Genomic DNA, 18,034 nt, shown 5'->3' on the forward strand with positions numbered 1-18,034 from the left:
TGGTGGTAAATTGGTATGTCAAAGGTCACAATAAATCATTATGCTATAAGACATATTGTAGTATAATTGTTATAGTATACCTTCAATGGATATTATATAGTTTATATTTTCAGTTCATTAGGGAGATGTTGCAGATTCAGTAATACCTAATTAAAACTATCAGGTATGTTTTCTGTCTGGAAAATTATTTTATTATAAATTAAAAAGTAATCATATTTAAAAGTCTGTAGAGATTCTCAGTCATCCAAGTCATGGTTGTCCCAAAGGTGCTTTTTCAGGAGGCAACTGGATTTTCTTATTTTGTCTTTGAAGGTGTTTCGTTTCTCATCCAAGAAGCTTCTTCAGCTCTGACAGTATAGTGGGGAATGGAAGGATTTAGATTCTTTACAGACAGCTGGTCATTTGCATCCTTTTAGAGGGTCACTGAAGCACTTGGAGGTTTATCTGTGTCCTCAGGATCACCTGAGTAGCTCTCCTGGTTCCTGTAGTCGACAATTTTTCTATAGAAATTCATTCCTACTCCCACAATTCAAAGGTGTTCATCCCAAATTGTACAGCTAAAAGTCTGTAGAGATTCTCAATTATCCAGGCCATGGTTGCCCCAGGGTGCTTTTTCAGGAGGCAACTGGACTTTCTTGTTTTTTCTTTCTTTGGATGAGAAGTGAAACATCTTCAAAGAAAAAACAAGAAAATCCAGTTGCCTCCTAAAAAAGCATCTTTGGGATAATCAGAATTAAATTTTAGAATAATCCCTTCTGGACAGCTTATATCAAAACATAAAAAACATGCTTATAATTTGGGATCGAATAGTAAAACAGTATGTTTTGTATTGTGATATGAAGAACTGAAACCTTGAGCTTAGTCAGTACTTGCTGAAACTAATCAGCCTTGGGCTTGGTCAAAAACTTGACAGGGAACATATGGAAAACTTACAGTTCCCTCTGGACCTGAATGGCAAGAAATAAATCAGTTTGGAGTATTAGGATGATGTTGTAAAGACAAGACATACTTAATCTCAGCCATTTGTTTAAGCTTGTTGAAAGGGTATGGAAGAAGGATAAATGTAGAGCTTTATTAAAGATAAACTAGCTTGTGCATAGAAATATTGAGGATGGACAAAGAGTGAAAAGGGGAAAGAAAAATACAATTAACACATATAATAGGATTTTGGAAGTCAAAATATTTTTAAAACTTTCTAAATTGAAAATATATATAATGCTAATAATATATTGAATTTTATTTTATAGCGGCCTTGATTGTCCATTACCTCCCTGGATAAGTCTAATTTACGGCATATGAACATACAAGCTTTTCCAGATTGGGTGAATTGCATAATAGAAAAGGTAAGAGCCCCACTTTAAATATGAATAAAAATATTGAGTCCATTATTGCATAGTATTTCCATACAGATTGAAATGACTAATTCCCACTGTGCTTTGATGATTGATTATTATTATTATTATTATTATATACTATCAAATTGGTGTCAGCTCTTAGTAACCACACTAATAGGTTTTCTCTGTCCCCAGCTTCGTGCTGCAGGTCTTTGAATGATTTATTTATTGCCATTTTAATTGTGTCTATCCAATTTGCTGCGGGTCTTCTTCTTTTATATTTTTTTGTCTTTGAGTATCTGTCCATTGACATTTTTTAGCATACCAATTTAAAACTGAATTCTTCTGAATTCAGAGATAGTTTCAAAGGCTTTCCTTTTTTCATGCCTGTTTCTAGTTCCAGGTTCATTACAGATTTTGTAAAACTGCTTCATATCTTATTAAATAATAATTTTATTAAAGTTTAGAATACAAACCAAAAAATATAACAAAAAAAACAAAAAAAATGCATGGGAAAAAAACCAAAACATGTATGAAGAAATGACTTTCCCCTTATCACAAAAAGTACAGACAATTTCATTAACTTAATACAATAAAATAACTCTTCTTCCCCTATCACATCTATTATCAATACTTTTTTAGGCCTTGTCATTTGGTCCTCATTAGCAAAAGTCCACTGAAGGTTAACACATATATCTGCTACGTTAGCCAAGGCCCTTGAAAGAACTTTTGAACAGGAAGATGTTGCTGTAAGGATGTTTCATGTACATTGGGGGCCTGGGAAATGCTGGGATTTAGTTAAACAATAAAACAGTTAATCCCTTCTGGTGTGCTTTGTGCCCATGGCCTGAAATAGGACATTCTGATTATAAGGCATGACAAAGTAACAACAATGATGCATTGGAAGATCTGCAAGAAATACCATTTGCTTGGAAAGCAAGAATTGGTGGGACCAGAAAATAAAGTAATAAAAAATGAAGAAGCTAAGGGGTCCAATCAGACAAGCTTCTGCCACATAACACATCAAATTTAGTAATTGTCAGTCAGAAAGACAAAGAAGTCTGGATAGTAAGTGTTGCAGTATCTGAGGATCGCAAAATAGAAAAGAAAACGGGAAAAATCACAAAATGCAAACATTTGCAAATAGAAATGGAACAATTGTGGCAAAAGAAAGCAAAGATAGTTACCAATTGTAATAGGTGCTTTGGGTACAATCCCAAAATACCTAGAGCACCACCTAAACACCATCAGCATTGACAAAATCACCTTCATTCAATTTTTCCAAGTTTTAATTGGAACAACTTACATTCTGCGATAATACCTTTAACACTATCAAACAACAACATTTGCCTATCCCAGGTCCTTGGGAAGGACTCGATAGCCTGTGACAAATATAGTCTAAATATCTGATTTATTGTGTGACCAATCATAATAATAGTAATAATTGAAGCCAATAACAAAACATAGTTGATAATAGACAACTCAATGCTGCTTTTGGTAATGGTTGATCATCCAACCCCGAGTAACACTTGCTGCTAGCCACCTCTCTCTCAAGGCTAGGGACTGGCATGGAACACTCCAGAGATCCCAACAAAGCTACGTTAATCAACCTTCTATCAGTTACCATCAATTGACTCCCAGATATTTATTGTTCCTCCATTGATTTATTGACTCCTTGGATAGTCCCATGATGTCTGCTGGGATGATCATCATACTTTGGTTGACCTTGGTGGGGTTAAATCCTTGTAGCATATATTCACAATGTCCTTTGGTCATCTCTCCAAAGAACACTACAACAATAATAAGGCTATTTGGTGATGTAAAAATTTGGTGATATAATTTGCTGTCATTTTGAAGAGAAATTCAGAAAAACATGAAACTTAATATCCTAGATTTAGAGGCAAAGGTTTGATGTCTATGCCTTAAAACCTTGCCTCTAAATCCAAGAAAACAAAATTTAATATTCATATCCTATAGATTTTACTGTGATTATGGCCACCATGATCCCTAGACCCCTTCCAAATATTAAATGTGACCTACAGCCAGCCATTTATTGTAAAATCAGATCTTAAAATCTGATTTTTATGCTTCAGTTAAGTCTAAACTTGCATATCTTATGTTCCTTATATGGTCCCATATAGTATTACCAGTAGAACATTAGTTGTTCTCATAAGTCTAGTTAGGGTTAGATTATTTAAAAGACTTTTAAATTATTGATTGAAAGCCAAATTTATGTTCTCTGCCTAAGATAATATATTTTCTATAGATCATAGAATTGTATTTGATCATAATCCATTGCCACGTTCTCATTTACATCATGTAAACTTCCATGTATATCTGTTAATGTCACAAGAATGCTAGAGTGAGTGGAATTCAAAGTTATAATTCACAAAGAAGACTATTCATTATATTTCAGAAGACATACAGTAGGAAAAAGCTATTTCAAAATGGGAAAACCTAGTCTTTATCTTGTTACTTATGTATTTATTTAGCAATGGTCATAACCCATCCAATCCTAATGGACTCTGGGTAGAATGCAAAAAATCAAATGCAAAACTCAGAACAAAAATAAAAGCTTAGTTTACAATACAATAGCAGAGTTGGAAGGGGCCTTGGAGGTCTTCTAGTCCAACCCCCTGCCCAGGCAGGAAACCCTACACCATTTCAGACAAATGGCTATCCAACATCTTCTTAAAGACTTCCAATGTTGGGGCATTCATAACTTCTTGAGGCAAGCTGTTCCACTGATTAATTGTTCTAACTTCAAGAAATTTCTCCTCCAAACCGAATTTTTTTAAAAAACAATACATTTAAAATAAGTTAAAATTAAAATTAACAGGCCAGGCCGGCTTGCTGGAAAAGCCAACTTTTTAGGGTGCGTCGGAAGGACCGGAGGTCAGGGATTATGCGAAGCTCTGGGGGGAGCTCATTCCAGAGGGAAGGCGCTCCCACAGAGAAGGCTCTCCCCCTGGGGGTCACCAGCCGACACTGCCTGGCCGATGGCACCCTGAGGAGGCCAACTCTGTGGGATCGTACTGGACGGTGGGAGGCTACTGGTGGCAGTAGGTGGTCTCGCAGGTACCCTGGGCCTAAGCCATGGAGCGCTTTAAAGGTCATAATTAGTACCTTGAATCGCACTAGAAGACAACTGGTAACCAGTGCAGGCCGCTTAAAAGGGGTGTAACATGGGAGCAGCTAGGTACCCCCATGATAACACGCGCGGCCGCATTCTGGAGCAGCTGAAGCCTCCGGGTGCTCTTCAAGGGCAGCCCCATGTAGAGAGCATTGCAGTAGTCCAGGCGAGAAAGGACGAGGACATGAGTGACTGTGCACAGAGCATCCCGATCCAGGAAGGGGCGCAACTGACGTACCAGGCGAACCTGGTAAAAGGCCCCCCTGGTCACGGCCGTCAGGTGTTCTTCTAAACTAAGCCGCGTATCCAGGAGGACTCCCAGATTGCGAGCCTTCTCTGAGGGGGCTAAAATTTCTCCCCCTATTGTCAAAGATGGAACAAGATGTACAAATCGGGATGACGGAAACCACAGCCACTCAGTCTTGGAGGGATTGAGCTTGAGCCTGTTCCTCCCCATCCAGATCCACACAGCCTCCAGGCATCGGGACATCACGTCTAGGGCATCATTTGGGTGGTTTGGGGTAGAGATGAAAAGTTGGGTATCATCAGCATATTGATGATACCGTACCCCAAAACCATGGATGATCTCGCCCAGTGTTTTCATGTATATGTTGAACAGGAGGGGTGAGAGAACCGACCCCTGGGGCACCCCACAAGTGACGTGCCTGGGGGTCGATCTCTGCCCTCCAGTCAACACAAACTGCGACCGATCCGACAGATAGGAGGAGAACCACCGTAAAACGGTGCCCCCCACTCCCAACACCCCGAGTCGTCGCAGTAGGATACCATGGTCGATGGTATCGAAAGCCGCTAAGAGGTCTAATAGGACCAGGACAGAGGAACAGCCCCTGTCCCAGGCCCGCCAGAGATCATCGACCAATGCGACCAATGCCATCTCCGTGCTGTACCCGGGCCTGAAACCCGAGTGAAACGGATCCAGGTAGACAGCTTCATCCAGGTACTGGGGAAGCTGACGTGCTACCACACTCTTGACAACCTTTGCTACAAAGCGAAGGTTGGAGACCGGACGATAGTTGGCTAAAGAAGCTGGGTCCAGGGAAGGCTTCTTGAGGAGGGGCCGGAGGAGGCGGTGGGAAAGAACCCCTCTCTCAATGAAGCGTTGGTAATCGCCTGGAGCCAGCCTCGTGTCACCTCCCGGGAAGCCGAAACTAACCAAGAGGGACATGGGTCCAGCACACAAGTGGCAGCACTGAGTCTCCCCATAATTGTGGCCATGCCTTCGGGGGTCACAGGGTCAAACCCATCCCAGATTGTCTCCTCAAGATTCATCCCCGTCGGCTCGCCCGAATCTACCCAGTCAGAGTCCAAGCCTGTCCGGATCTGAGCGATTTTATCCTGCAGATACTGAACAAATTCTTCAGCCCTACCCTGCAAGGGGTCTTCCCCAGTTCCTTGGTTAAGTAAGGAGCGGGTCACCCTAAACAGGGCGGCTGGGCGGTTATCTGCGGATGCGATAAGAGCGGAAAAATATTGCCGTTTTGCCGCTTCTATCTCCACTAAGTAGGATTTAATATGAATTCTTACTAGTGTTCGATCAGATTCGGACCGGCTGGCCCTCCAGCCACTCTCTAGGCGTCTTTTCCGGCGTTTCATCTCCCGGAGCTCCTCGGTAAACCAGGGAGCCATCCGGGATCGACACCGCGTCAGAGGCCGCAAAGGCACAACACGATCCAAAGCCCCAGCGGCAGCCCTATCCCAGGCTTCTACTAGGGCTTCGGTCGAGTTGTGAGCAAGGGATTCAGGAAAAGTCCCAAGCTCCATCAGGAACCTTTCGGGGTCCATCAGGTGCCTGGGGCAGAACCATCTAGTCGGTTCCGCCTCCCTGCGGCGAGGGGTAGCGGTATGGAAGTCAAGCCTGATGAGGAAATGATCAGACCATGACAAGGGTTGAATAGAAATATCCCCTAAATTTAGATCATTCATCCACTGCCCAGAGACAAAAATCAGGTCGAGCGTGTGTCCCCCATTATGGGTGGGGTCTTGAATTAACTGAGTTAGGTCCATAGCTGTCATGGAAGCCATGAACTCCCGAGCTGACTCGGATGTCTCGCCAATGGAAGGCAGATTGAAATCCCCCAGGACCATGAGCCTGGGGAAATCAACCGCCAATCCAGCTAATAAATCCAGCAGCTCCGACAGGGCCGATGAAACATAGCAGGAGACAGGTATGTAACAAAAAGGCCCACCTGAGCTCCAAGGCCCCACTTCACAAAGAGGGACTCACAACTGCCTATCTGAGGCACAGTGACCTCATGAGGTCTGAGACTTTCCCTAATAACCACCGCTACCCCCCCGCCCCTGCCCTGGGCTCTCAGCTGGTGAAACGCCCGGAAGCCTGGTGGGCATAGTTCGCTAGTGGGCACACCCCCCTCATGGCCCAACCAGGTCTCCGTAATGCATGCCAGGTCCGCTCTACCCTCTTGTATGAGGTCGTAAATGAGGGGAGCCTTATGTACCACAGACCTGGCGTTAAGCGACACCAGCCGGAGACCAAGGTCCTGTAATCCCGGGCACCCAGGGGTGCAAGAAGGGCGATGAGGGTCGGAACGCGCGATCGCTCTTAAACAGCAAACCCGCGTCCTCCGAACATCATTTGGCCCTCGACCCCCACCATATCTGCCTCTCCCACAAACAGTTGAGATGGTGAACCCCCCAGTGGAATGGCTTAATGTCTCCCCCGGAATCCCAACCCTTCCTAGCCCTCCCAACCCACGCCCATTAGTTAGCGCTGGCCTGTGCCCTGGCAGACTCCCCCCCAAGCCTGTCTGAGCCATCCGAATCAATGTTTTTAACTGGGTATTGATGTTAACGTGAACATTTCCAAGATGTATTTATCTCAAGGAACTTTTTCAAAGTGTTAGGTTTTGTCTTTTGTTATTTGATTATTTGTTCTTTTTCAGTTATAAAATGATAAGTATATAGTCTTTCCTATTTTGTGGGAGGGAAATTGACTTCATGACCATTTCTTATTTCATGAATTATGAAGAATTAATGGCTTATTTTCTCCCATAGGCAACTGGACAACTGGAAAATTGAACTTCCCATTCTGTGAGGCTTGCCTTGGAGAATATAACTTTATACAGCATGTTTATGTGGACAGTTCACAGATATACATCTTTGTAAAAGACAAACTGGCTGCCAGATAGCTACTAGGTTACCAAAATCAGAACTAAAGCACTTGTTACTTTGTAAATGCAATTGTGATTCTAGTAAAGAAATACACAAGAGTGCTACAAGTGAAATTCTGAGAGCTGAAAATCAAAGAGTTCCATATCTGGCTAAAAGTAATGACAGTACTGGAAGATTAATGGAGGCACTTTGCCTAGAGTTGAGATCAGCTAACTTTGAGATGAATAATAACAAACTATGCTTCAAAGTGTCTAATCTAAAAGCAAGCATTTCAGCTTCAGTGGCTCAGAATGACGGATACACTGTAAAAGCTTTTCATAGAATACCACAGAGTTTGAGAAAGAGGCTTGTCTTGCTTCCTACTTTATATGGAATATCCACAATTGAGACACCTATTTTTTCTAGGCAACATGAGACACAGCATTTTAATTCAAAAGATTGCTTACCACTGAAATCCAACAAAGTACATAATTATTTTCAGTTCCGACTTGAATCAGATACTTCTGAGCTTTCAAAGAATTTTTTAGTTACTTCTTACAGGATATTAGCACAAGAAGAAACTGGATTTAATCCTGTTTGGAAAGCTTCAAAAAGTTATCTTGAGAGTGCTGTTGCTGAGCAACAGCTGTTCTTACCTTCATCAGACAATATTGCAAAAGAAAATACTCTCCAGCTGCATATCATACCTTTTTATCTTCTTCAGCCCTTCACAACTATTGATCAAGAGTTGTACAAGAAAAAAAGAAACCAGTTGAACAATTTGGGGAGAAAACATAGGTGCCAAGACCAGGTATGTATTACAACAATTTATAGATCGTATTAGATGAAGAATTTTTCTATGAGTACTAAGTGGAGCTTTGGTGTATTGTAAAATTCTTTCTGAAAGATTCCTTGGAACTTCTAAAGATAAAAATAACGTATCATACTTAATAACTATTTTTTTTTCAATATTTCCTGCATTTTGTTTTGCATAGAACTATTCTACAATCATCATGAAATATATGTTCAATATCATATTTATATTTGGTTATCTATTCTGTAATGTAAAGGCTTTCTTTCAGACAACATTTTCCTAGTATTTTTTTAAATATTTTGAAATTGTGACTAAAATATAAAAGTGGGTTAAAATATACAACTACTGTAAAATTAGAAGACAATGGCAACGATGAGTAAAATGGATAAATAGTATCAATTACAGGAATGTCCTTGGAGCATAGCAAGCATTTGTCCATACAGTCATTAGGAATTGAACTCAATACAACGGCAACAAAAGCAGAAATAAAATCAAACAAATTCCAGTCTAGGAAAATATTAGCATGCTCACTACAAATAAAATTAAAAGGCCAGTGAGAATAAAATAGATGTTGAAAAGACAATATTAGAAAACAATACTGAAGTCTAAAGTGATATATTTGTGACAACAAAACAGTTATTAACTTTCTGATTTTTAGATGAGCACTCGCTGATCAGCTATTTGGATTGGACTCTTACAAACACAAGGGGTGGCAAGTGACAAACATAAAAAGTGTAAAAGCGTAAAAACATCATGATACAAATACTGTAGTTTATATACTAATGTTCAACATCAGAATGCAAGTATGAAAGAAAGTGTTGCATTATTCTTGATTACAAGCTGCCCAGGATTTGTTTTAAGATGGTTTATAAATGGTTTAAATAAATAAAATATGGTTTGAGAAAAATTATACAAGTTTCTGAATGTATGCAATCTGAGGGAAAGGTTGGTAAAGTAATGTATGGTGGGTATATGAGACTAAAGAAAAAAAATATTGGAGACCAAAGAATGAATGAAAATCATGATTGCTGAATATCTGCTTAGAAAAAGGTATGTTTGTTTCAAATGCAGGGTTTAAATTTGTTTCTGGTACAAATGGAAAGGAATGAATGAAAAGATGATTCATTTGTTTATGATAAAATACTATAAGAATTAAAGAAGCATAACATCTGCAGAATGTTGTTTCTATTGGACCCTTAGTTTCTATTGTGTTGAAATTAGCTCCTGTGTAGTACGCTGGAACATTCAACTTCTTCCATTCACCCTTTTTTCTATCCTTTTTGTTAAATCATTGGTATAATTCACCCTGAACATTAAGAAATTGTACATTTTTAAAATATAAAGACATGTACAGTTGCATCAGCATTCCTATCAATTTTCATGTTAATAGTCCACACTGAAATTCCCATTATAAAAAGCACTTTTAGCATGTTAGCACACAATGCTAGTTATTATTTCCTGAATATAAGAACTATATTTTTTAAATATTTCACTAATGCTGCCATTTATTATGTAGCATGCCAGCATGCTATAAGTTAATCCTATGTCTGAGTTACATCTTCTTTTGTCTTTGTTTACTTTTTTTTTTTTGTATAAAGGAATTCTCAAGTAGGTATATATAGTAACAGAAATGTGGGGTTTTTTTCTAACAGCAGGGGGCACCAAATTTCCTCAAGCTACCAAGCAACAAAAAATTGTAAACTTTAACAAATAAGATGCCACATGCTATATCATGCTCAAAATGTTTTATAAAGTAAAAATTTAACATTATTTCATTTGTTGGCTGCAGAGTTTAAATATAATAATGCTTATACCTGGTGTTAAAGTGCATCATCTGCTAACTTTTGTACAATAAGTTGTTTCTTGTGACTGATTTTATTGCATTTTCAAAATGCTGGTGATAAAAATGTGTAGCATCTTAGTCAAGGAATTACATTTCTGATTCTTAAAAGTCAATGTCAAAAAATCTCAATACCATTTAATCATTGGCTGAACTTTACAGAAGATATAAAATAGAACCCCTACTTTATTTTTTCTTGTTGCTAAGATCTTAATAAGTGCTTTACATCATTATCAATTAGAGTTAATTTTTTAAATGAAAACTTGTACTCAGTATCATTTTTGGAAGTATGAAAATATTCCATGTCCCATCCCCTTAATTGTATCAAACTTGATAAGCAGTGTAGATTTTTCAGACTGCACTCTGAAAAGACTAAATAGGAAATGTGGTTTTCTTCTAGAAAGTTAGAAAGTACTTATTTTTATTAGTTTAAAATGCTCCAGAATTTGTACAGTACTGTAAAAAGAATCTACTATTCAAAGTATTTTCTAATTCTAATTTAAAGAAGCAACCCAAAGCATAAAGATTCAATTCAAAAACCACTGTCATTATTAAGAGAGAAGGAAGCAGAGAAACACTTCACTGCATCTTAAAATAACACACTAAATCCCTCATAGGTTCCATGAAACAAACAATATCTGTAAGAATGTAACAAATATTTATTTTTTATTTAATAGCTTGGGGATGAATCCCTGAAAGCCAACATATTGCAGCTGCTACAGTACTCTTGGTGACTTGCACTGGAGCCAGAACTGGCTGCTTCTCATTGTACTCTGCATTTGAGGTCACCCTGAGGCAAACTTTTAAAGTCAGTTGATTTCCTTGGATATCACTTTACTTTCTTAATATCTTCATTCTGTTTCTCCATTCAGGAGAATGCCTTTCCAGAAAAGGTAGGGGCCAATATCTAACCTAATGATGTTAACAAAGAAATGCCACTTTCTAGCAGCAATAGCTTATGACTGATATTAGAGAGTAAAAAATAACTATTTTATATATGAATCCTTCAAAATTGCACAGGTAGAAACCTACCTACTTTTCAGTACGTTTGGGTGAGGGGGTACCAGAGAGAGACAATGCTCATTTGGTGCTGTAGTTAAACTAGACACTGGGAGGCTTTGAGTTCTAGGCCCACCTTAGACACAAAGGCAGCTGGGTGATCTTTGGGCTTTTTCTCAGCCCTAGAAAGGAAGCAGTAGTAAACCACTTCCAAAATCTTGCCAAGAAAAACTAAGGGACTTGAGTCAACACTGATTCGAAAGTGATCCTGATGGGACTTAAACAAGGGCCTTATTAAAAACCTTTATCTGTACAGGCTAGAAAAATGTACTTCTTTAAGTCAAGCTCAACATATACTGACCATAACGACTTGTCACGTTGTGTCATTGCATTGTCATGTGATGTGATGTATCATGACTTTTCCTCCTTTGCTAAACTGTGAGTGGGTGTGGTCAGTACATGATGTATCTGGCCCATGGGCTGTGAGTTTGACACCCCTGGATTATTATTATTATTTGCCAACAGTATAGAAGTGCTTTAATGATTGTCTATAGCCTAAGTATTTACTGACTAGGTAAGATCTGGTGGACTAAGCGCTATTAATTGTGGCTTTTAAGTTCTGCTACACTACTCGAATTCTACTCTAGTTTTGTTTTTTCCTATATAAAATGTAATAATGAATTTATACCAAGCATAAGTTCAATTGTTAATAACTTGATAATACAGAATAAAAACAGTAATAAAATCAATAAAATTCTTCGGTGTTACAACAGTAAATTACTATTTAAATGATTATTAAATGTAGTTTCAATATGACTATAAAGTCTGTGGCTGTGTATAAACAAGGCCAAAAAAGAGACTGTATAATTTTAAAATATGGGCATTATTGTATGTTGCACAAAATTTTATTCATAGTTACAGAAACACACATATAAGAAAGAACATACTGATTTCTGCATGAGTTACCTGTAAATTTTATCTTAAAGGAAGGCATATATAGTAGCACAAATAACTAAATCAGTATGACAGAGGCCTACTTTCATTTGAAATAAAATGTTGGTGATTTTTCAAAGGTACTGTCACAATAGAATGAACTATATTATTCAATTCACGGGTCTATATTCTGTGTGTGTAATATTTGCTTTCTTTGAAATGGTGACTTACAAAAGTATGTGACCCATGACAGTATCGCTTATTAAAACGACAAGGGATACACAATTAGTAAGTACATTTCTCCACCAAATGGTGATAATGGGTTCTGCTGTACAGATAATTACAGCAGTGCTATAATTGCAGTTACAAGAGTTAATGCAACTGTTAGTAAGATAAATGATAGGAAAGCAGTCCTCATTCCTGCCATGCTGTTTCGAAATTCATTTCTGTGACATTTAACTTCTTGGATTTAAAAAGAAAATAAGAAAGGGGTTGCAAGTAAAAGTGTCGTTGTAATGAAATGCAAGATACAGTCATGTTTGTAATATGGTGCTCTGGTTATCCTAGCATGAAAAGGAAATTATAAAGCAAAAATGTAAGGGAAAAGAATGGAGAAGTTTAAAAAAAAGTAATATAAATCTTATTCCTGCTACTTTAGAGACTCTTGAGTGCTTAAATGATTGCCCTTCCAATATTAGATTTTTGTTATGTTTGCACTTAGATTTTACTTATTTAGCATATGGCTGCCCTTTGATGTATTCAGTTGATGGCTTCGTATTTTTTTAACTACAGTTGTCATCTATTATTAAGACTAGTCTGTGTTGATCAGATATTCTATGCTAACCTAGTTTTTGATGGATGAAGGATTTGAAAATACACTATAGCTGCCTTTTCTTGTGTGCTAAACAGTAAGCTTATATAGCAAAGAATAGTCTAAATCCAATGACCATAAAATAGTCATGAATAGATCCATGAAGACATCTGAAACTAAGAAAACACCAGAAATACGTCTCATTTAAAGATTATTCAAGAATCATTTGCTAACCATTGTTACAGGAAGATAAAGGTATAGTAATTTAAGGAGATGGCAAGAGATGCACAGAAACTATTAGTATCAGTGCAAAAGGAAGACCATCTGCCAACATTCTTGAATAGTATTATGCTAAATGGAATTTTAAAATAGAAAAGTCATATAGCTGCTTTGGAATGAATGGTATATTCAATAATAAATGTACATACTGATTTTACATTATATATTTGGGAAGTGAATCTCATGATAAACAGAAGTTCTCTTACAAAAAATTAGAAGAAAAATAAAACAAAATTTGTTATATGAAGTCTTGTTGCATAAAATTACTGATGAAGCATCGTTCTTCACAAGCAAATGAGTTTGTGGTATATATGTAGATTTATTGAAATAGTTCTAAAGACTACCTCATATTTTTATTCTCTGTATTAACCACAACAAAGAGGTTCTATTTATTGTATGCAGGTGAAACTCGAAAAATTAGAATATCGTGCAAAAGTTTGTTTATTTCAGTAATGGAACTTAAAAGGTGAAACTAATATATGAGATAAGACTCATTACATGCAAAGCAAGATAGTTCAAGCCGTGATTTGTCATAATTGTGATGATTATGGCTTACAGCTCATGAAAACCCCAAATCCACAATCTCAGAAAATTAGAATATTACATGCAATCAATAAAACAAGGATTGTAGATAGAACAATATCAGACCTCTGAAAAGTATAAGCATGCATATGTACTCTGTACTTGGTTTGGACCCCTTTTGCATCAATTACTCCAGGCTGCGGTCAACCCTGTTGTGCATCTTTTTCTTCCACACTTTTCCCTTCCACATAACTTTTTATTAATGTGCTTTGATACAGCACTTTGGAAACATCCAACTTCTTTTGCAATTACCTTTTGAGGCTTTCCCTCCTTATGGAGGGTGTCAATGATGATTTTCTGCACAATTGTCAGGTCAGCAGTCTTTCCCATGATTGTGATTACTACTGAACCAAACAGAGAGATCATTTAAAAGCTCAGGAACCCTTTGCAGGTGTTATGGCTTAATTAGCTGATTAGAGTGGTACACTTTGAACCTAGAATGTTGCACCTTTTCACAATATTCTAATTTTCTGAGATTGTGGATTTGGGGTTTTCATGAGCTGTAAGCCATAATCATCACAATTATGACAAATCACGTCTTGAACTATCTTGCTTTGCATGTAATGAGTCTATCTCATATATTAGTTTCACTTTTTAAGTTGCATTCCTGAAATAAATGAACTTTTGCACGATATTCTAATTTTTCGAGTTTCACCTGTAGATCCTAATGATGAGCAAAAGAGAATCCCAGATGAAACGATTTTTAAAAGTAGATATATATTGTGTGCATTATAGAGAATACTTGTTCTCAATGAAGACAAATTATCTAAAGGAAGTTATAGATTTTTTTTAAACTATCACTGGATTACCCTGCCTCAATCTGAGTTTCTCTGCAGGTAATCAGTAGTTTGATGGCGTTGGGAACACACGCTGATGGCTGGAGTTTATATGTAGACTGTAATGCATTGAACTTTTGGAATATGAACGATATGATACCTTATCATGCAGGAATGCACTGAATGTATCTGATGTGATATATCCAATGGCTATGAAGATTCATACATAGTGAGGCCCTTTTTCTAGGCACACAGTAGACTCTTCTATATCCAAAACTAAACAAATCAGCCAGATTCTAAAACAGCGATGGCGAACCTTTTTTGGCTCACGTGGCACAAGTGGGGGGAGCGCAGGGAGGTCGTGTGCGGGCGTGCCGCACTCATAATGCAACGCGGGACCCCCCAGCATGCGCGCACAACGTGCAACACCCCCCCCCATTTTTACATGCTTTTTTCGCCCTCCCCAGGCTGCAGAGGCTTTATAGGAGCCTGGGGAGGGCGAAAAGAGCCTCCCCCGCCCCCCCGGAGGCCCTCCGGAGGCTTCAGGGACCATCCGGAGGCTTCCCTGACGCCTTCGGAGCGCTTAAAACCACCCTCCGAGCAAACCGGAAGTGACTTCCGGGTTGCTCGGAGGGTGGTTTTAAGCACTCCAAAGGCATCAGGGAAACTTCCGGACGGTCCCTGAAGCTTCGGAACGCTTAAAACCACCCTCCGAGCAAACCGGAAGTGCCATGCTCCTGGGGACTGGGGAGGGCAGAAATGAGCAAAAAATGGGCCGTTTTTTCCTCAATTATGCCCAGCCCCAGGAGCACTCTATAAGCCTCCTAAAGGCTATGCATGCCCTTTTTTGACAAAAATGGGCCCTTTTTTTACAAGAAATAGCCCTTTTATTGCTTGTTTTTGGCTCCCCCCCCCCCCCCGCCAAGAGCACTCTACAAGCCTTTTAAGGGCTATTCATGCCCTCTTTTTTTGGAAAAAAATGGGCCCGTTTTCACAAAAAACAGGCTGTTTTGGGGAGGTCTGCAGAGTGGAAAAACTTTTCTTTTTAATTGGCCTCTTCAAAACCTTGGTGCATCTTATACTCCTGTGTGTCTTATGCTCTGAAAAAGTGCCATTTTCTCAAAGTTTCTTAAGTTGAAGACCACAATTCTGATCAATATATTTGTCATAACGGTTTGTTTAGAAGCGTGCTATAGTAATTAACTTTCTAGTAGCACCTGATGACCTATAAGGATTACTAAAGATACATAACAACCAATTTTGACGCGAAGCTGCATTTAATATCTAATACATTCAAGTAAACATTTGTTAAATATTAAAATGAGATATTTTCAAACTCCTATAGCTCCCAGTTATTTTCCTGTACACCGCTTGGAGAGTCCAAGCAATGGGTTAATTCAGTCTGCTTGCCCTTAGGACTGAGGAACTATTTTTCCTTTAGCCACACCTCCTCCTGGTGTGATCAATCCCCAGAATTCTTCCTCAGTCAGCCCGTTTGGACGTAATTAGCTAGAGCTCTGAGCTGAATTAATCCTTTTTTTGGCTTGGACTCTCTATTTGCGTTTTCTTCCTCTTTCCTAACATTTCCCCAACATTGTGAGACGTTTTTCTCCTCATTGCTGCGTTTCTCTCCAGCAGAATCTTCGTTTGAAGGCCAGGAGATAAGCTGGAAGGTGGTGGGGGGGTGCCCCTCAGCCGATCTCTATGGGACGGCTTCGGAGGCCTGCCGCTTGTCGTTTAAAACGGCGCGGCTGCAGCGGCGAGGTTCCTACGTTCCCAGGCCCCTCGTTTGTTATTTTAGACGTAGTTTTTTCGTTCCCCGGCCTGCTAGAGGACCTCTGCCGCAGGGAGGAGTGAGCGATCGTCGCCATTCAAGGCGCGTTCGCTCCTCGCTCTCCCTTAGCCCCACGCTGTTGCGGCGGCCATTTTAGGCGCGAAAAAAGCGCGCCCAGCCATGGCCGCCATTTTGCATCAGCCTCGTTATCAGGAGACTGCTGGAGGTGGCAGGGCCTGGCAAGGGTTTCTCAGGCTGGGGTCACCACCTTCGACTTTTTACCTATTTTTGCGAGCGGTGCTGGTTCCTGGGCCATACCAACGGTCATTATACCGGCTCAGGGAGGAGGCCTAAGTAAGCGCAGGCCAAAGCCTTTTTTCTAGTCATTCTCCTCCCTGCTTCTCCTGCGGAGCCTTGCGCCTCGGTGCAGGCCCCAATCCTACCCCTGGGCCTCTGACTGGTATTAAGCATGGGATGATTTCAGACGTATTGCCTCAATTACTGTGCATAGAACAATTTTGACAAATCCTTTTGTTTTTGTTCCCCCTGCAGCAACCAGTCTCTCTCTCTAACTTCTGCCTTGTCATAGCCTTGCTCCATCTTGTGTGGTCATTGACTATGGACCTGCCCAGTCCCCCCGATTCCCAAGATACTAGGCCGAGCCTCTCTCAGGCCCCTAGCAAGGGTTCCTCCTCATCGGGGAGTGGGGGTGCGGGCAAGAGTGGTGGGGGTAGTTCTGGGAAACAGCGTTCCAGAACCCCTTCTGTGGCTGAGGCCAAGGATGCTGAAAGGCGCCAGCGGGCCCTTGACAAGCAATTTGAGAAGGCCAGAAGCCTGGCAGGCAGGGAGCAGTCCCATTCCGGAATCCCTTCCTCCCGGGAGGATCTCCAAATGGTCCTTGCCGAGGAGGTGGAGTCCCAGGACCTGTCCCCAAACAGGTCATTTGCGGAGCCGGCTTCCCCGGTCCCCTCGTGGGCCTGCGAGCAGGCCCCTCCCCCTGGAGATGCTAGCGTAGATGACATGCCGGGTGAGGTTCACCCCCCCCCCCTGGAGGAGGGCCTAGATCCTGACTCTGACTCAGAAGAGTTATCTCCCCGCATGCAGGAACTGATGGCCCGTGCCATTGCTAAGGGCATCACGGAAGCCATGAAGTTTAAGAATCCCACTGCAGTGGCCCCTAGGGGTCCCAGATCCGATCAGGCAGCTCCCCCTCCTAGCAAGCGTGTCCGCCATCCTTCCCTGGAATCCTCGGTGGTCAGCGAGGTCTCTGCCATAGAGGACCCGGACCCAGAGGTGCTAGGTCTTTCGGACGACAAGGACCTTCCTCCTGAAGCGCCCGCCTTTGCGGGTCTGTTCAAGCCCAGCCTTTTTAAATCTGTCCTCGACAAGGTCAAGGCTGCCACCAGGGTGGGGATCAAGCCCAAACCGGCCGCGCCGGCAGCGGATGCCACCCCGGCTAATCCCAATGCGGTCATGTTCGATGTTCCAGCTCCACAACAGGAGTTGGTGCCGGTCCCGGGGCTGTTTCTCGACCTCATCCAGCGCCAGTGGGCTCAACCAGCCACGCAGTCCTCTCCTAGCGGGGTAGATAGGAAGCTTTATACTATGGAGCCAGTGCTGGAAGACCTTC

At 40.6% G+C, this 18,034-nt stretch overlaps 1 protein-coding gene across 1 annotated transcript in view; it reads left to right on the plus strand.

Moving 5' to 3' along the window:
• RNF180 (ring finger protein 180) overlaps positions 1 to 11,168 on the plus strand; it is a gene marked incomplete at its 5' end in the record, with an annotated part of 47,716 nt that extends 36,548 nt beyond the window's left edge. Inside the window, 4 exon segments of the mRNA XM_081940646.1 lie at positions 1,287 to 1,343; positions 7,501 to 7,563; positions 7,566 to 8,407; positions 10,928 to 11,168. Of these exon segments, the coding sequence (XP_081796772.1) occupies positions 1,287 to 1,343; positions 7,501 to 7,563; positions 7,566 to 8,407; positions 10,928 to 10,984 (1,019 nt within the window). The 3' untranslated portion in view covers positions 10,985 to 11,168.
• Positions 11,169 to 18,034: the final 6,866 nt, after the last annotated feature.

This window comes from Natrix helvetica (genome assembly GCF_964273705.1).
Source record: "Natrix helvetica genome assembly, chromosome: 2".
Taxonomy (NCBI): Eukaryota; Metazoa; Chordata; class Lepidosauria; order Squamata; family Natricidae; genus Natrix; species Natrix helvetica.